The sequence below is a fragment of the Pimephales promelas genome, chromosome 8, assembly GCF_988280905.1.
Source record: "Pimephales promelas chromosome 8, fPimPro1.hap1.1, whole genome shotgun sequence".
NCBI lineage: Eukaryota > Metazoa > Chordata > Actinopteri > Cypriniformes > Leuciscidae > Pimephales > Pimephales promelas.
The window spans coordinates 37,657,775-37,678,521 of record NC_142776.1 but is presented as its reverse complement, the minus strand read 5'-3'; the positions used below and the strand labels follow the sequence as shown (position 1 = coordinate 37,678,521).

At 36.6% G+C, this 20,747-nt stretch overlaps 2 protein-coding genes across 14 annotated transcripts in view; one reads left to right on the top strand and one right to left on the bottom strand.

The window, feature by feature from the left end:
• Positions 1-20,747, bottom strand: part of eya2 (EYA transcriptional coactivator and phosphatase 2) — a 43,821-nt gene that overhangs the window by 18,586 nt on the left and 4,488 nt on the right. For 3 of the 10 annotated variants that reach the window (XM_039692425.2, XM_089134505.1, XM_039692421.2), the window contains 5 exons: positions 7,012-7,055; positions 6,874-6,907; positions 5,324-5,443; positions 5,123-5,239; positions 1,303-1,379 (listed from right to left, as the gene is read on the bottom strand). In XM_039692425.2, coding sequence (XP_039548359.2) covers positions 1,303-1,379; positions 5,123-5,239; positions 5,324-5,426 — 297 coding nt within the window. In that variant the 5' untranslated portion in view covers positions 5,427-5,443; positions 6,874-6,907; positions 7,012-7,055. Of the gene's footprint in view, positions 1-1,302; positions 1,380-1,514; positions 1,880-5,122; positions 5,240-5,323; positions 5,449-6,873; positions 6,908-7,011; positions 7,056-7,178; positions 7,224-7,336; positions 7,430-7,983; positions 8,070-20,747 lie in introns of those variants that run through there. The other 7 variants (XM_089134507.1, XM_089134509.1, XM_089134508.1 and 4 more) reach the window with 7 other exon arrangements.
• The window catches only part of LOC120493678 (uncharacterized), a 50,519-nt gene continuing 34,891 nt past the window's right edge, over positions 5,120-20,747 (top strand). The window contains exons 1-3 of one of the 4 annotated variants that reach the window (XM_089134511.1): positions 5,120-5,247; positions 10,874-11,240; positions 16,775-17,286. In XM_089134511.1, coding sequence (XP_088990637.1) covers positions 16,989-17,286 — 298 coding nt within the window. In that variant the 5' untranslated portion in view covers positions 5,120-5,247; positions 10,874-11,240; positions 16,775-16,988. Of the gene's footprint in view, positions 5,248-10,873; positions 11,241-13,232; positions 13,594-16,774; positions 17,287-20,747 lie in introns of those variants that run through there. The other 3 variants (XM_089134512.1, XR_016169577.1, XM_089134510.1) reach the window with 3 other exon arrangements.

Genomic DNA, 20,747 nt, shown 5'->3' with positions numbered 1-20,747 from the left:
AATTCATAAACCATAATAACTCCATCTTAGTAATACTTGACAAAATAGATTAGTTAATGCATTAATGATCTATTCATTTGTTACAGCATTTATTAATCTTTGTTAAATAAAAAAATACTGTTCATTGTTAGTTCATGTCAGCTCAGGTCTATTAATACATATTCACTAATGTTGAAATATACAGTATTACTAAATTCTTCAGATTATTAGTTCATGTTCGCATTTGTGACTCTCCTGTTCACATAAAAATGAACGAATCTTTTTTTGTGTCATTTGGTTCATTCAACAAAACGAAATGAACGAGTTGACTCGGGAAAAGATTCGTTCATTTTGATAAACGAGTTTGAACAGGAACAGAGCTTTTTTTTTAAATGAGCGATCGTTTCGCTTGATAAGACCCTTATTCATCGTCTGGAATCGTTTAAAGCACTTTGAACAGTTTGCAATTTGCACTGAAACTCTCATTTGGACCTTGAACCGTTTGGACCCCATTGAAGTCCATTATATGGAGAAAAATCCTGGAATGTTTTCATCAAAAACCTTCATTTCTTTTCGACTGAAGAAAGAAAGACACGGACATCTTGGATGACATGTTTTTTTAAACATCTCGGATGACAAGTTTTTTTTAAAAGTGAACTACTCCTTTAAGAATTGTGTTATAATATTCTGTGAGGCGCGTTTGCAACGTCACGTATTACGTAATTACGTTCAAAAGGTCACGGGCGACGTAGCCGAAAGTACAGAGTCAGTGTTTACAAGTTGAACGCATAGGTTGAACGTGCAAACTAACTCAAACACCGTTTACAAAAAAAAGAATTAAAAGGAAAAAAAACGATGTCGGACGATTTTGATTCTGTACTTCCGGCTACGTCGCCCGTGACCTTTTGAACGTAATTACGTATTACGTGACGTTACAAACGCGCCTCAGAGAATATAGCAAGACTAGCATTTGTCCTTATAAAAGTTACATTTTTGGAATAAGTTTTGAAATAACCGATCGTTTCGCATGATAAGACCCTTATTCATCGTCTGGTGTCGTTTAAAGACATTTGAAGCTGCATCTGAAACAGTTTTTAACCGTCTTTTGATACTTGAACCATCCGGTTCCCATTGAAGTCCATTATATGGAGAAAAATCCTGGAATGTTTTCATCAAAAACCTAAATTTCTTTTCGACTGAGAAAAGAAAGACATGGACATCTTGGATGACATGGGGGTGAGTAAATTATCAGCAAAAGTTTTTTCAAAAGTGAACTAATCCTTTAAGTGAAACTGTAATTGTATTGTAGTCCATGTGACACACCTGCTGTGCGGGACTGAACGGCGTTGAGCCGGTGATGCTGTTTGGACCCTGGAAAATTCCAGAAGAAATGCTGCCGCCTGGAAAAGAAGAAGCACAAAGCTAGTTTAAGAGCGTACTTCGTGGTAAAGACCCGGTCACATCCAACACAAACACAGCGCAGGAAACACGACAGGCAGCGGCTGCTGAAATATAGACACGTTTAAAGCGCTCACAGAAAGTGTGCATGATTTATGACTCTGACAACAGTTCAGGTGGAGCCGAGAGCAAACCCGCTATCGGACTTTCAGGGCCGGGATATCTTTCTCCAGACTCGTCTCTTTCGCTTCACATCCACGCGCGTTCTCTTTCTGAAACCCGCCCTAGATAAATGAGTCTGTCAAAACGGCCGCGGATCTCGGAGGAAGCGAGCAAAGTCTTCAAACGGGGAGGGGGACGTGGGCGACGTGAAACGCGAGGACCTTTGGCACCCGGAGAAGGGTTATTTATTTCATGCTACAGCGGGTCTCCTGTTGGAATTCTCCTATAAATCAAACGAGACCGGCGAGATGTAGCGCGAGACGTAGTAACCGCGTTTTCCCAGACCCATTAGAAATCCATCCATTTCACGAGCAGACGATTTTACAGGAAATGATGTCTCGGGGTGCTTATGAATTACAGTAAATCACTGTAATACCTAATAGATTATCTGCTTTAGCACTAATAACTCATTGATTATGCTAATTGGACAGACAGGAAGTAGATGTCATGTAGGCTATGTCTCTATAGGTGCGTTCCATTCGACCGTAAGTGGACTGCGAAGTGGACTTCACAGGGTATTTCGCCATCTTAAGTGAGATTCCAGTTCGAAGGGAACGAACATGTTCAGTTCGAAGGGCACTGCAAACGGCATAGGGAGTAAGGGAACATCGATACATCACTTCACAGGAAGTCAGTGAAGTCCACTTCAACTGATATACCGTGTTCAGGGAGTAGGGAGCAGTGAACACTGCGTAGGGACCCTGGCGAATGGAACGCACCTTATGTCTGCAGTCGTTCACACACACACACACACACACACTACTTTACAAGAGTTTGGGATCAGTGAGATTTGTTCATGTTTTTTTTTTAAAGTCTGCATTTATTTGATCAAAAAACAGTCAAAACTTTATGTTAAGTGGTTTAAAGTTGCCTACTACAACTCTCCCAGTGACTAGTAAATGATTCAATCCCTTTAAAGCTGAAAACGTGCCTAGTGCCACTTCACCTTTGACCTTGACCGAGAACGTCAATTTCACACTGCGGTGGCAAAATCAGGACTGCGGGCTGAAGAGGGGTGTGTGACTGCGATCCGACGCTCAGATCCCGTCTCACACACACACACACACACTCCTCCAATGGCCGGCGTGTTGTGGAAGGGAACGGAGAAAGGTTCTGACCTCCTGAGAGAACGAGAGAGACGCCTGACGCCAGAGCCCAGACCGCGGATAATGGGGAACAGGTGGGTGTGTGTGTGTGTGTGTGTTGGGGGGATTCGACTGTAGATGCTGAAAGATCTGTGTGTGTTTGTGGGGATTTTGCTGATTATCCACCAAACATAGATGTTCAAAAACGTGTATTTGTTTTATCAGCAAAAATATTATAATGTTCAGGTTGATCGTGTTTATTAAATGACTTTTTGGGTATTCGGTCGATCATGTTTGTGTAATAATGCTGTTAAAGGAGTAGTTCACTTTTAAAAAAACTTTTGCTGATAATTTACTCACCCCCATGTCATCCAAGATGTCCATGTCTTTCTTTCTTCAGTTGAAAAGAAATTAAGGTTTTTGATGAAAACATTCCAGGATTTTCTCCATATAATGGACTTCAATGGGGTCCAAATGGTTCAAGGTCCAAATGAGAGTTTCAGTGCAGCTTTAAACGACACCAGACGATGAATAAGGGTCTTATCTAGTGAAATGAGCGGCCATTTAAAAAAAAAAAAATAACAAAGTTTAAGTTTTATAAGCTCAAATGGTCGCCTTGTTCTGTGATGCACGTTCGTGACTCTCCTGTTCGAACTCGTTCATCAAAATGAACGAATCTTTTCTCGTGTCATTTGGTTCATTCAACGACCGAAATGAACGAGTTGACTCATGAAAAGATTCATTCATGATGAACGAGTTTGAACAGGAGAGTCACGAACGCGCCTCACAGAACAGAGCAAGGCGACCATTTGTGCTTATAAAACTTAAACTTTTTTATTTATTTTTTAAATGAGCGCTGTTTCGCTTGATAAGACACTTATTCATCGTCTGGTGTCGTTTAAAGCCCTTTGAAGCTCCACTGAAACTCTCATTTGGACCTTGAACCGTTTGGTCCCCATTGAAGTCCATTATATGGAGAAAATCCTGGAATGTTTTCAAAAACCTTAATTCCTTTTCGACTGAAGAAAGAAAGACATGGACATCTTGGATGACATAGGGGCGAGTAAATTATCAGCAAAAGTTTTTTTAAAAGTGAACTACTCCTTTTAATATTAATATTATGTATGGCTGACTATTCTTCAAGCAATTCCTATGCTATTTATTTAGTCTCACACTAATTGTCAAAAATCAAAAATAAAGGTTTTTACTACACTCTTAAAAATAAAGGTTCTTCAAAGGTGCTTTGTTGGGTCATTTGGTTCCATGAAGAACCTTTAACATCCAAGGAACCTTTCCATTGCACTAAAGGATCTTTGTAGCACCAAGAGGTACTTCAGATTATAAAATGGTTCTTCACAATCTCATGTGACCTCATATTGTTGGAGTAAATTTGTGTTTCCCGCATTTATTTATGGCAACGTATTTTCACATTTTGCATAGTTGATGATTACAGCATTTTTTTTTTTTTTACTAGATCTGAATGAAATGAGTTTGTAAACTTGTTTTTCCACCTAAATAAAAGCTTGACTGCAGTTTTCGTCGAAATACAATAAATCAGTACATGCTCACGTGCATATAGAAATTTGGACAAATCTAATTTAATTTTTTGGTGCATTTTTTTTTTTTTACAATATAGGGCTATCACTAACACTAATAATAATTAGTATAGTATTAAGACTGAGAGAATTTAAAATGGGTTCGAGTCCCCATTACAGTTCAGGTAGGCCAACAAGTCAGTGCACAGATTTTTTCTATACACAGACTTTTTCTTTGTTCAGTTTGTACACCGAATAGCCAGGAGCTCTTCATTTTGAACTCTCAAAGTGTTGATCAGATTGATTAATCTGGTTATAGGTTCTTTGAGAAGGGTTCTTTGCAGTACTGAAAAGGGTTCTTTGTGGCACTAAGAAAAAAATAGGTTCTTCAAGGAACCTTTCAGTGAAAGGTTCTTTGGGGAACCAAAAAAGGTTCTTCTATGGCATCACTGCGAAACCCCCTTTTTGGTTCTTCCTGGCACCTTTGTTTTTTAGAGTGTAGTAATAATTGTATTTCTGATTTGTGAAATTGGAATTTAAACTAGTAAGAAATCTATTATTGATATCAACATTTGGTTTTGAATGGTATGCTGACATTTCACTAGTGAAAATACAATTGTTGATATAATAAAATGTAATTGTTGATATCAAGAATTCCTATCCAAGAAATGAATAAAAGTTCAAATGTCTTGCCATATATTTCAGCATTCTGTCGTTTAGTGCACACCAGGGTATTCAGCTGAACCGCACTAACACAGGGTTTGTTTTAATCGAGTGTGAACACACACTAATGTTCCACAGAGGCATCTTTTTACTAACAACCTTGTCCTTGTGTTCTCTGCATGTAAGTTGATGGGCACATATCGTACTGAAACACAGATGAGATGAGGCTGAGACACTGACCGTGTGTGGAGTAACTGTACAGCGCCTGACCGGGTGCCGTCCCGCCGAAGTTGGACGTGTATCCCAGCAAACTGCTCTGTCCCGGTGAATGACTCAAACCATCCTCTGTTTTAATATCTGATCAGGTGAGACACAGACAGTCAAATCAGCTGAGATGTGCACTATTTAGGGTGGTTGTGTGAATGGACACTGAGAACTCACTGTAGGACGCCATGCTGTAGCCCTGTGTGTGATGTGTGTATGGTGTGTAAGGGCCCGTCGGCGGTAACGCAGGGCTGTACTGCGTCTGTCCGTAAGCAGCCATGACTGATCTGAGGACAGCTGGACTGAGAAAATAAAGAGAAAATCAATCTTTACAATAAACAGACAACATCTTTCTAATGCAATGTTCTCTCTCTCTCTCTCACACACACACTGATTCATAAACAAACAAGCAAGTGTTATTTTACTAATATTGAGACACTAATATAATTTTTGTTTTTTTATTTTTAGTAAACTTTTTTTTATAGATTTAGTTAACTATACTAACCCATACTCAATCTCTATTTCTAAAATTACTAAAAGAAAATCATTGTTCATGTAACTGGATCATTGAATCATTACTGGAATCCACTCTGTGAAGAAGTGAATCATGTGAGTCGATTTGGGGTTGATTCATGATCAATTGATTCATGAATTACTTCACGAGAGTCATTTGTTTATGAATTGGATTGTGCTTTCTGTTCAAATCCATCTCAAAAGTTTGTTAGCGATTCTTCAAACGTACTAAACACATCATTAATGAAACCGTTAAAGAATCGGCATCATTAAGTGGAATCCAATTCAAGAGCAAATGACTCTTATGAGCTGGTTATTTTTTAATGAATCAGATGGTATGAATTGGTCTCAAACTTTGAAGAATCAATATTCAAATCATTAAGGCGAACAAATCATTAAGTGGCTTCTAATTCAGCAAAGAATGACTCTTATGAGCTCTTATCAAACTCATTAGTCATTTTTCCATTATTGTGGAACCAGAATCATTAAAGGAGTAGTTCACTTTAAAAAAAAAATAATAATTATGTCATCCAAGATGTCCATGTCTTTCTTTCTTCGGTCGAAAAGAAATTAAGGTTTTTGATGAAAACATTCCAGGATTTTCTCCATATAATGGACTTCAATGGGGTCCAAACTGTTCAAGGTCCAAATGAGAGTTTCAGTGCAGCTTCAAAGTGCTTTAAATGATTCCAGACGATGAATAAGGGTCTTATCAAGGACCCTTCGAGTCATGACTCGAAAAAAGATTTGTTCATTTTGATGAGACAGGAGAGTCACGAACGCTCATCACAGAACAGCAAGGCGAGCATTTGTGCTCATAAAACTTAAACTTTTTTATTTATTTTTGAAATGGCCGCTCGTTTCGCTAGATAAGACCCTTATTCATCGTCTGGTGTCGTTTAAAGCCCTTTGAAGCTGCACTGAAACTCTCATTTTGACCTTGAACCGTTTGGACCCCATTAAAGTCCATTATATGGAGAAAAATCCTGGAATGTTTTCATCAAAAAACCTTAATTTCTTTTCGACTGAAGAAAGAAAGACATGGACATCTTGGATGACATGGGGGCGAGTAAATTATCAGCAAAAGTTTTTTTTAAAAGTGAACTACTCCTTTAAGTGGATTTTGGGGAAAATTAAAATTAAAATTCACCAACAAAAACCTGATTTTTTTAAAAATAGTTTTTTTTTGTAAAGTAAATGATTCGTGCACTCACATGGCCTAAAATCGCTGTGTGGGTCGAGAGGATCCTGCATGAGAACAAAAGAAACACATTTTACATCTGAATCAGCATGAATGCATTTGAGAGGAAGTTCATTAAATCCAAACTGTGCAGTGTGAAGCTCATCCCGACCTGTCGCTGTACTTCCGCCTGCACGCGTTCAGCTGTCAGCTCTCCTGAAACATGACAGAGCTGTTTGTTAGGAATACGTGACCTAAAACGCACACCGGGCATCGGACCAACAGCACGCATCTCGAAAGTAAAATATAAAGACCTACAAAGCGCAATTCATGCCTTACATAAAAGAAAAGGTGACCGGACAGTATTTCTCAATGGCAAGACACCTGCGGTTTACAAAAAACACACATAATTATAATTCTGCGATAGACAACAGTGAAACGCTTGTTTGTATAAACCGGCTCGGTGGGACTGTTCCTGGAACAGAACAATGCCTAACCTGCTCTCTGAACCTGGCATGATCTGGCGTATAAACCGCAGGCAGCAGACGTGGCAGGCGTTCAGGACGGGGAAAAACGTGCTCGCTCTTGTACTGAAAAGTAAGAAATGCAACTGTCCCTGTTCTGTGCTGTAAAGTCACAGTGTGGTAAAGCATGTGGGTATAGTAGTTTGCATGAAAACAAATGAGAGAAGATACGGTAAACACGGCAATTCCCTTGGTTGACATTTATTTTTTCCCAGAGGAATTGCACCTTCTCTTTTGTTTCAAATGTGTCAACTGGCCTTTATTTATACAGCGCTTTATACAAAACAGATTGTTTCAAAGAAGCTTCACGGGAGAATAAATGATGCACACTTCATCAAATACAGGGTAATTCAGCATTATTCAGCTCAGCGATGAGTCAGTTGTTTTGTGTAAAGTGCATCAATTCTGAAATGAGTTCAATTGAGGTATACGCATATTTACAGAAGTCAATAGTTTACTTTTATCTCAGATCGTTGATGAATATCTTTCACACAAATGAGACGGAGCTGTAAAATGAAAATGGATTGACGCTCAGATCAATTGATGAGAAATGTTTGTAATCTCTAATAGTTAAAGGGATTGTTCACTTTGAAATTAATTTTTGGTATGTTTTAGCTTACCTCAAGTGCATCCAAGATGTAGGTGTATTTGTTTCCGGAGTAGTTTCAATTTTGATATTTTTAGTTTAAACCGTTCTTGTCTGTCAGTCATATAATGGAGGTCTATGGTCACCACCTCAAAGAGCATGCACAGAGAAGTCCAGATTAAACATGATTTAATGACTCGTAAATGGAAGTACACATTGATGGCCTAAGACACGAAACGAGCGGTTTGTGTGAGAAAACGAACAGTAACCACAGCCAAAAGTGATATCTCGCGCGTGTACGTCACTCGTTGTTTAGAGAGCATTTCGTAAGCATTTCCTTTCACTGTGAAGATCTAAACATATTTAGATTTACAGAAAATCCATATATCAACTGACAACGTTGAATTTAGACGTAGAGAGATCACTTCCGGTGCTTTCCTTTGAGGTGGTGACCATAGACCTGGACATGGCTGTGATTACAAGAGGTAAAACGATATAAATACTGTTCGTTTTCTCACACAAACCGCTCGTTTCGTGTCTTAGGCCATCAATGTGTGCTTACATTTACGAGTCATTAAATCATGTTTAATTTGGACTTCTCTGTGCATGCTCTTTGAGGTGGTGACCATAGACCTCCATTATATGACTGACAAACAAGAACGGTTTGACCTAAAATTATCAAAATTGAAACTATTTTGGAAAAAGACACCCATATCTTGGATGCCCTTGAGGTAAGATAAAACATACCAAACATTCATTTCGAAGTGAACTATCCCTTTAAGACAAGACAGATACCCAGGAGGATCATCGGATCTCATTTGGTTAACGTTTGATAAAACTTCTGTGGTCCCAGATGCCGAGACCTGGTCCACGTCTTACACTGAGACACACGGTCGCGTCTGACTGAATAGAAGCACAAAGATGTGATCTTCCTCTAAACGTTCTCCCTCAGGGCTCCTCCATCTGTCAGACACAGCTGCTGTCAGGAGCAATCACGCAAGAGTGGGCATGTACATGTGTGATTTACAGTACATGCCAGCTGAACTCTAGCACACATCGAGGTCTTTTTTGATTAATCTGACAGGTCAGACTTTGCGAGGTGAGCGATAATTGGCGTCTGCGGTCGGGGCGGCACCCAGAAAATGTTTTAAAACAAACAAAGACAATCTCTCGCAACAGCTCACTCAGTTTTCTCAGTAAACGGTTGCGACACTACTGTATGGCGCGCTTATCGTAAGATTGGAAAAAAACATATCATGTGACTGTTAACGACAGCAAAGCTGCAATAATTGAAGTGGAACTTTTGGATGATCATGTGATGGTATTCGATTGATTTGAGCATTTCAGTGGCTGATAAGTTACGATTTTTCAAAAACGTCAATATAATACTAAAAATGAGATGCACGCAAACTTGCTGAAATGAAAAGAGCTTATTTTACACATTTACTTGCGATAAAATGCGATAAAAAATAGTTGTAAACCTGGCTGATCAATCCAAAATGGTCAAATATATTCGGTAATTGTATTTCTACAAACGTGTCGTTAACCAAACAGTTATTATAAGCAAAAAAAGTGCATGTTTAATGTTCTTATAGCGATTAGCAGGGGATAGGCCATTTTACATCAATAGTTTTCTGTTTTTATATGCGGTTTATATACATATACATTGATTCTATGTAAACTTGAACAAGATTTGAGATTTTTTAAAGATTTTTTTTAATCCTTTTCGTTCCTTTTTTTTTTACTATAATTCATAATTCAAGGGCTTGGAGCCAGAGGGGCGTAAGTGGTATTTTGGGCCAATATGAGTTCTTTATATCAAAATAAAGGTCTCGATGGGCTCTATCCAATGGTGCCAAAATACATATCTGAGATCAAACTGTATTGAATAAAGCAACAAAAGGGTGTATTTGACTTATTTGACTTTTTGTTTTTTTTGAAAATGTTGTTCATTGTGTTAATATGCCATACATTTTTTAATTAAATACTCATTTCATGTAAGTATGCCTGTGGTTGCAATGTTTGTGGTTTAAGGTTAATAATCCACGTGATTGTAGCATGGCCAATTTTGTTTCGTCTCTCCTGTAAAGTTTGTTAAAAGCCACTTGCGCACTTCTGTCTCCAAGCCCTCGTATTGTCACAGAAGGTAACAACCAGTGTTGTTAACCAAAATGAAAAAGATTAAAAATTGTTTTCATTAACTGAAATTATATTAGATGAAGAATTTCAACAAAAAAAATGAGAAATTTCACCTGATGTATAGTAAAAGTACTAAAGAATTTCAACAGCGCAACAAAATTATTAAAGCTTGAAATCTGAAAATAAAGATAATTGAAAAAATACTAATAAATACTGTATTTAAATAAAACTAAAATGGTACACTGTAAAAAATATTTTCAAGATTTGTTATCACAACATATTTTCTTTTGTCAAATCAACTTTATAATAATTTATTTAGTTGAGATAACTTATTATTTTGAGTTTCTGATGATTAAAATTAATCTCCTTCATTGTATTAACTCACTTTTTCCAGTTCAATCAACTTAAAATTTTAAGGCAACCCAGGTTACTTACTTTTTTAAGTTAAACCAACAATATTTTTATACAGTGTAGTAATCACAACATTTTTTTCTTTTGTCAAATCAACTTAAATAATTTATTTAGTTCAGATAACATATAATTTTGAGTTTCTGATGATTAAATCATTCTCCTTCATTGTATTAACTCACTTTTTCCAGTTCAATTAACTTAAAATTAAGGCAACCAGGTTACTTACTTTAAGTTAAACCATCAATATTTTTTTACAGTGTACAAATATTGTGCTAAATTTGTGACTCCATGATTTCTAAAAACAACATGAGGGTGAGTAGATGATCCCCTGGATTTGATATAACAGACTCTCGGACATTTGTGCTTGTTTTCAGAAAACAGAAGGAGCTGTCCTGCGGGTCACACTGATGTTTCATCACACCTGCTCTGCTGACACACCACTCCTAACAAAACCTTTCCCAAGAAAACAAACACGTCCAGAGAGAGAGAGAGACGTCTGACACGGGCCGCCCAGTGCAGTCCCGACTTCCTGTGATGCGCAGTGTGTTTCCTGGTATGAGTGTGTCCCGGAGTTAGAGGGCATGGGAAAGAACGCTCTCCCCCCGTTCACAGTGGTAAACTGAGCTAAAACAAACCCCGGACGGGGCACGACGCTTCACCTGGCCTCGCCGCTGTTCTGCTAGCGCTGGCGTCTTCACGGCTATCGTATTCCACACAACGCCTTACATCATGCATCACGTGGTGTGTTTCTCTTTTTACCCAGCATGAACGTGGTCGCCAAACTAAACCAGTTGACAAACACTCGTCACAAGACCGGAAGTATTTTCCCATAGAGATTTATTAAGTTAGAAGCCACGAACCAAGTGAAACACAAACTTTGATTTGAAGCAGAAAAGTATTTGAAAATCATACAAAGTTTTAACCCAACTTTGGGTCAAATATGGACAAACCCAAACATTGGGTTAAAAATGTCATGAAAAAAATTTGGGTTTGTCCATATTTGACCCAAAGTTGGGTTAAAACAACCCAGGATTTTTTAGAGTGAACCTTTAATAAGGGAAATAACTACAATCCCATGACGGATTACAAATGACAATCTAATTAAAAATGGAGAAATACACATAAAAAATTCAGCCTTTAAGATTGACGTATTTCAGATGGTAAAATTCCATTAAATTGAATTAAATAATCCTTAAAATTGTATAATTGAATTGAAAATCAATTATTCAATTAAAATGTGTAAGGATTATTCAATTCAATTTGATGGAATTTTACTATTAATTGAAATATGTATAATTTTTGGTGTAAAAAACTATTGATTTAAAGATGTTGATTATGTATAGGAACAATACATTTTAAGTTTATTGCAACTTAAATATGCATATACATAATTAAATATAAATGGAGATTTTATATTAACATCAAAATAAAGCTGAAATAAAATAAAATTTAAACATTAAAACAAACTTAAAAAGCTTTAACGAAAATGAAAAATGTTGCCATGGCAAGTAAGAAATAAAATCATTTTAAGTTGAACGACTCAAATTAAGACTGAAATAAAAATAAAGCTAAATAGATATAACAAAAGCACATGACAAAATTACTAAAAACTTAAACTGAAAATATAAAAATAAGAGCGATTCAAAATATTTAATACTATAAAATAATATAAACAAAATGCTAAATAACTTTGTCTCAGAAAAAACACACGATTTTCTAATATATATACAAACAGTAGTTTGAGAGTGTAGAGAGTGGGCGGAGCTAAAGAGTTCTCTGATTGGTGGAGATTTCTCTGCAGAGTCATGGGTAATGTAGTTTTCCACCAGGAATCTTGCTGTTAAGCAATTATTTTAGAAATAAGTTGAAATAGGGGCTAACGACTAACAAAAGCATTTAGCATTGATTAACAGCCTCATACTCTAGGTCTGTTTTTAAAGGTTAATGAGGTATCAGTAGAAAATGAAGGAGTTTTTACTCACTAGCTCTATACCCCGAATGTCCTGACAGGAGCATTATGACGGGGTTAAGAGAGCAGGTCGGCTGTCTTTGAAACAAATCTTGCGCCGTAGCTTTGCCATATGGCTGTCTGATCTATAGTGAGCTCTCCAACCCGAACAGTCGTCTCAACCGTTCAATCAAAGCCACCAAACTGCTCTCACGCCCGTAGCTGAGGGCTATGTCCCATATGGCGCGGGTGACCACTGCATTGCCTGAAGGGAAACCACGAGACACTGTGACCTCGCTCACACAATGCAGCGCTTCTGTAGCCCTCGTGTTTCCAGACATCTGCCCTTTCATTTCCTCCAAACTCATGGGCCAGGTATAACTGAGACCCGCTTGAATATGGACCCTTTTCACATTTACAGGGATCCAAGAAGCCGTGGTAGTCGGGTAAACGTCTATAGTGGTGAACGGAAACTACAACAGATTTCATTTTTGAGATTTGCTCTAACAGTAAAAAATCCACGACAGCATTTCTACATCTTTACAAAAAAGGAAAAACTATTGGGAGATTAGGTGAGCCGAAGAGAGACAGCCGTTGTATTAGAAACACACCGCACAGCAACTGTAACTAGTTGTCTGTAACTTAATATTATTCATTGTTTGTTTAACATGGACAATACAGAATAACATTACTGTACAGTATTGAGCAACAGATGCGCTAGGCTATATATACAGCACAGTTCCTTATGTAATGATATATTACAAACATTTAGGTAGATGTTGTGAAATGTGAAAACATGCCATCACAGTCTATGAATAGGGTGTCAGTTATGTTTCCTTGCTCGGTATGGCATTTAATTTAAGACAATCTTCACATTTTTAAAGATTGGTGTCAAAGTGAGTAATTTTTGCCATTCCTGTGTCCCAGTTTGATATTCAGATGAATCATTGAGAAATGCATGTGTTTTGAGAGACAGTTTAGAATTAAACCTGAGCCACTGAGACTAGAACGAACATTTGCGATAATATCGCGATAAGATGAAACGCGATTTGTAACCGGAAAAGCTGCGATTACACTGATCACGTGACACGCGAGAGAAAAGCAGTCTGCGAGATTAAGCATCAACTTGGCACGCTACGCATTAAGGTATGGCATACAGGAAAGAACAGTTTTATTTTTAATGTATGTGGTATTGTGTTATTTATTCTCTCTCCAACAATTCTGGATCGATTCAGAGAATTTCACAATCGAGTCTGAGCTTAGTTTTTAAACAGATGCGTGATGACGCTGCGCGTGCTTTAGATGCATTCTGGGACGTGGCGGCCATGTTGGTAACGTTAGCTTCGCAAATGTAAACATACCAGCAAGTCGAAAGAGGAGAAGCAGCTAAATGGGGGAAAGAAAATAAAAACAGATGTTAAAATCCCTAAAAGGATGTGGAATTTACCGGGATACGTTTAATAGGGAAACCAGGGACCAATATGTGGATAAAACGGCACTTTTAACGGGTTGGATCCATTTGAAATTTCCAACAAACAGTGGGAGCACAGTTACGTTATGCTAACTTAGCGCTAATTAATCCGGGCAAATCACTCCAGCTCTTGAATGAAAAACATTCAGACAGCCTACTTTTAAGTACTGAAGCTCGTTTATAGCTTGTAATGCTTTTTTGTTCCTCTCTTTTTACTAGCTTTTATATTTTGAAGTTATATTACTTTATATAGCCTATTTCAAATTGGTTTAATTAAATGTTTATATAAGTAGCCTATGTTTTACAAATGCAATTAAATATTTTAAGTGTTCTTAAGATTAATTAATAAGAAAAAAAGTAGATCAGATCATGAGGTGCCTAAAGATTCCCATCCCTACTGTACAATGATTTATTGCTGGTCTTTGTCGACTAATGGGTAAAGAACTTAAAAAGTAATTGAATTTAAAAAATTGCAATCGCAATATTGGTTAAAAAGTCGCAAATAGATTATTTTCCATAATCGTTCAGCCACTAAATACACCATTCTTGAACATATTATGTCTTTTATTGTGTAACAAAATTTTTGCAAGCAAACCAACATAATTTTTCACTACCAAAAGAAGTTGTTCTTCTTTTGCATTCAAAATTACAACTTTTCTGCTGAATGGATAAGAGTTTGCTTGCGTATATTTTGCAAATCAAAGTTTTAATCTCACTGCTTGAGCTCAACAGTTGCTGAAAAATGCCGTGGAAACAGTCCTTATGTTTTTCCCTGTACATTCTCGTGATGCAACAACTATCAACTTATTCGCAGATTATCGCTGAGACCACATTATTTTTCAAAGGTGCACTTGACATTAGGTAAATATTCTTATCTGAATGTCAAACTTTCTCTAGCTAGTGTTAAACCTGAGGGGAGTTGCTGTGCACGCTTTGGGAGTATTTCAACTTATGCACTGCATGGTGTTTTCCATCTGAAACACACACACACACACGCACACTGAACAACAGCCCATCTACGGCCACTTGCCTTCGGGCTCGAGCCTGTCTGCAGCCTTTGAACTCAGACTGTCGTAAATAAAGCCGTCCGGCCACACGCGTCTGCTCTTTAGCTCACTAATGGAGCGATGGGGGGGTATAACAGCTTAGTAATGGTCTCTTGAGAAGCAGCGGCGCTTACATCACTGTCCGGGGATTTCATCAATGCTGGAGCGCAGGAGAGCATGGGAACCCTGATAAGTGTTGCACTGACACAATGAAGATATATGCGCGATGATGTCATGTACGTTATTGGCGTAAGCGGGCAAATTCATAATACTGGTAAAGGTATCAATCACGAGAGATTTAGTTATTTTTGCTGGGAACTGAAAATGGTTTATGTGTGTGTTACGTAATGCACTCTAAAAAATGATGTGTTGGATTTACTTAAAATATATATGCACCATTTTTGCATGCTACTTTTTAAGTAATCCCAACTTGGAATAATTTTACTTAAAATTAACAAGAAAACATTTGTTATATGTACTTAAATATTTCAGTTCATGCAACATTCTTAAAAGTATATGTAAATATTTTTAAGCAAAGAATGTTGCGTGAACTCAAATATTGGAAAAGTTATGAATACTTAATTTTTTTGTGTTTAATCTAATTAGTTTTATAAGTAATGGCTGTTCAGCCAACGAGTGTGTGGTAAGCCCCTATTTCTGGAAAATCTTATCAATTAAAAACTGTATAAATGAAAGGCACTTTGATCATTAACTTTTTATTTGGAACTTGATGGACGCAAACCAAAAGATAAGATTATTCCGAACAAATGAAGTCTGACATCAGTGCAAAATCAGCTTCACGTTACGTAACACACAAAATGTGGCTCCAAACAGTCAAACTAATATAATAAAGCAGCTGTTCTTTTCTCCCTTTACTCCATATTTATGTAAATATATATATCACTGTATAGCAAAATCAATTGCACAATATAACCATTGTACCATTCAAACTGAAATATTTGTAAAACGTTAAAAAAAATATAAGTAGAAAAGTTGCATGCTTGCTTTTTTTTTTTTTTTTTGCAAACTTTCCAAGTTCCTCAGTCATGACAATACTTGTCCAGAAAATACAGTTACACTTTATTTTAAGGTGTCATTGTTACAGTGTAATTATATATTTAAGTATTGAGTAATATCAAGCAACTATGTACTTACTCTAGGGTTAGGATTTGGTTTAGGGTTGAAGTTACTTCTTTGAAGGACATATTTAATGAGATTATGCCTGAAAAGGTTCTGGATTTTTTAATCATATGTTAATTTAAAAAAAAAAAAATTATATAAAAAAAAATGTATAGGTTGTTTGTATTTTTGTAAATGAATTTTTGCCATGAAAATAGCTCTGACTGCTGACATGGCATGAAATAAAATAATCTGAATCTGGTTTAGGGTTAGTTGCATGTAATTTTGCATCATTTACTTTTGTACACTCTAAAAATGCTGGGTCGTTTTAACCCAACTTTGGGTCAAATATGGACAAACCCAGACACTGGGTTAAATTTTTTCATTACATTTTTAACCCAACATTTGGGTTTGTCCATATTTGACCCAAAGTTGGGTTAAAACAACCCAGCATTTTTAGAGTGTCATAAGTACTTATAGCATATGTAACAAGGACACTGTAAAATAAAGTGTTACCCTTTATTTTAAGCTCACGTATAATACTAATTAACTACACACACTGACTATAGAGTTACTGTAAACTCTATAGGTGTAACGACATCACCTTAAAATAAAGTGTTACAGAGTGTGCTATTTATTCAAAACTGAATAATTTCTATATAATTGTATTCTTTTCCTCTTTGCCTTCCAGCCAGAAACATGTCCAGAAAATACTGCAAAGAAAAGTGTAAAACGGATTAGCGCGGACAACGGAAAGGCCTCCTCTCGGAGTAACACCAAGCTATCAGTTTCCCCATCCTGCAGATAGACTTTTAATTTATGGGCTTCTGTTATTAAAAAGCCCAGCCCGAGCTCCACCGCGTGTTCCTGGCCACCATGTTTGTGTGTAACACTAACCGCCCGCCATGGTGGGCTCTGCTTTCCACATGACAGCCTCCAACAGGAGAAAGCCACCTTTCATGCCAGCTTGTCTGGAAGGATCGCCTCTCCCACCCAAAAAAAGCCCCGACTTATGTGTAATCGACCCCCTTCGTTCAGACGTTCGCCCCATCGGTTCCCAATTTCTCATCCTACCCATCCCCCCATCTCCACCGCCAGGTCTGCCGGACCCTTCACCCCTGGAGCGCTGCCCCGAGACGTGGGTCATGGATGGGGACAGCTGGTGGACCTCCCAGAATCATTCTTCTGAGGGACTCTGTTCAGGTAACACATCTGGCCTGTGCTAGTGTAGGGATGCATTAAAAGCACTCGAGCTTCGTGCTTTCAGCGCATGCAAATCACATGCAATGAGCAATCCGACCGTTCACTGTGCTCCGATGTGCACTCGTGTATATACTTCAAATGATAAAAGCATACTTTCTTAAAAACTAATAAAATAAAATAAGTTTCATGACTTTTTTTTTTTTTTAAATGCACTATGTCATTAAAGCTTTAATCTTTAGTCGTGCTTTAATGGAGCAGACGTGTTAATATTACACTGTTAATATTTAATTTGAAATGTAATATGCAAAATGACAATGCAATATGTAAAATGGCATTGCATTCTATGTTTAAATTTACATTTACATATTAAAACTCCATTTTTTATTTTGCACCAAACGTTGCTAGAATGGTAATGTAAAATGTACATTTAAACACATATTGCATTGTCATTTTGCATATTACATTTCAAATTGAATATTGCTACACTGTAAAAAAAATATTTTCAAGATTTGTTATCACAACATATTTTCTTTTGTCAAATCAACTTTATAATAATTTATTTAGTTGAGATAACTTATTATTTTGAATTTCTGATGGTTAAATTAATCTCCTTCATTGTATTAACTCACTTTTTCCAGTTCAATGAACTTAAAATTTTAAGGCAACCAGGTTACTTACTTTTTTAAGTTAAACCAACAAATTTTTTTACAGTATAGTAATCACAACATTTTTTCTTTTGTCAAATCAACTTAAATAATTTATTTATTTCAGATAACATATAATTAAATCAATCTCCTTCATTGTATTAACTCACTTTTTCCAGTTCAATGAACTTAAAATTTTAAGGCAACCAGGTTACTTACTTTTTTAAGTTAAACCATCAATGTTTTTTTACAGTGTATGGAAGCACATGGGTAGCAATATTTAATTTGAAATGTAATATGCAAAATGACAATGCAATATGTAAAATGGCATTGCATTCTATGTTTAAATTTACATTTTACATTTACATATATAAAACTCCATTTTCATTTTGCACCAAACGTTGCTAGAATGGTAATGTAAAATGTAAATTTAAACACAGAATGCAATGCCATTTTACATATCGCATTGTCATTTTGCATATTACATTTCAAATTGAATATTGCCATCCATGTGCTTCCATAGTATAGTATAGTACTTGATTTTAATTTTAACTGTTTAAAGTTAATAATATATCAAGTTAATTGCAACTTCATCATTTAACATACAAACACATTTAAATACACTTTCATTAGAAATGGCATTAAAGTATATTTCATTTGACTGAAAATGCTTGTCAGTACAGTCAGCAGTATACTTTAAGCATATAGAATTAATAATGAAATTACATATTACTAATTAAGTCAAATGCATTTAATGTGGACATTTAAATTATAATGCAATTTTATTTCATTAAAATAACATGTATTTAAGTGTCTGAAAACATTAGTTTGCTCTTTTTATTTAAACATATACACTAAAGTGTACGTCTTCTTCACAAGGGTATAATCATATTATTTTAGGCTTGCAAACATGGTTTTCACTGGATTTTCTCTGAAGAAACCGTGAGTGGTGATGCCAGGGTTTTGCAATGCAGTTGCTGAGGTTCTCTGGGTATTTTATATATATGAAGAGTTCAGATGCAAAAGCCTCTAAATGCCATTTGAAATTTTCTTCTTTAATGATGATTTGTATCAAACTTGTATATTTAAGTTCACTATATACAAGTTTGATAAAAATCATCATTAAAGAAGAAAATTTCAAATGGCATTTAGAGGCTTTTGCATCTGAACTCTTCATATATATATATATATATATTGGTTATTAGCTCAAGTCTCTATGATTATTCCAGTTTTATCATCCAGTCATCAGCTTAAATGCTTAGAAAAGTAACCGGCGCACACCTCATGTACATAACATGTGAGCTTCAGGATGAGTTATGACAACATGTTGTTATCCTTTAGTTTAGGGCTTTTTTCAAATCACTATAAGTATATGCTATTCAATGGAGCTTAAATTGTATTTATCCAAGAATATTCCTTTTGAAATTGAGTGTGACTTACAAGACTTCCACCATCTACACATAATGAAAGCACAACCCAGGAACAATAAGTAGTTTATTCAGCTATAGCCTTGAACTTTTAACCTCGAGACACGGTAGGCTGCCTATGCTAACACTCACAACTTCCATTGTTGTGGACAGTCACTGAATGATATATGACTTCATCAAAGAAACCTGTTGAAAAATGTCCCGCTTCTTACCCTGAGGGCTGTTGGCGTGTGTAAACGCGCCCGACAGGCAGAGAGGAGGAACTTTTCAGCTTATTCAAGACACCTAATTTGTTTAGATTGTATACGATCCAAGTTTTTCCGTCGCCACCTTTGGAAATTGATTATGAGGAAGAGAATCTCTCACTCGGTTGATTGATGTCGTGTTACTCACGGGGGAGACTGTGGTGTTGAGTTTTGTTGTTCTTGCCTGTCAACTGCTAGAGCCGTTAATACAATTAGTGTTATTAAAAAGAAATCTCAATATCATTATTTATATTAGGGCTGAAAGGTATAACGGTGTATTTGTGGTGCGATGGTTGAAAGTTGGGTGCCATTAGACAGTCAGCACTGTGATGATGATATTTTCATATCGGCCTTCATTTGTTGGATGGTTTGCATCATCAAGTTCCAATTTAAGCACATTTCATATGCAAGTATTTAATTCACTGGATTACAGCAGCACACACACACACACACACACACGTCATGGGGACATTCCATATATGTAATGTTTTTTATACTGAGCAAACTGTATTTTTTATCCCCTTAAAGGAGTAGTTCACTTAAAAAAAAACTTTTGCTGATAATTTACTCACCCCCATGTCATCCAAGATGTCCATGTTTTTCTTTCTTCAGTCGAAAAGAAATTAAGGTTTTTGATGAAAACATTCCAGGATTTTTCTCCCTATAATGGACTTCAATGGGGTCCAAACGGTTCAAGGTCCAAATGAGAGTTTCAGTGCAGCTTCAAAGGGCTTTAAACGACACCAGATGATGAATAAGGGTCTTATCAAGAACCCTTGGAGTCATGACTCGAAAAAAGATTTGTTATTTTGATGAACGAGTTCGAACAGGAGAGTCACGAACGCGCATCACAGAACAGAGCAAGGCGAGCATTTGAGCTTATAAAACTTAAACTTTTTTATTTATTTATTAAATGACCGCTCGTTTCGCTTGATAAGACCCTTATTCATCGTCTGGTGTCGTTTAAAGCCCTTTGAAGCTGCACTGAAACTCTCATTTGGACCTTGACCCGTTTGGACCCCATTGAAGTCCATTATATGGAGAAAATCCTGGAATGTTTTCATCAAAAACCTTCATTTCTTTTCGACTGAAGAAAGAAAGACATGGACATCTTGGATGACATGGGGGTTTAACCTAACTCTAAA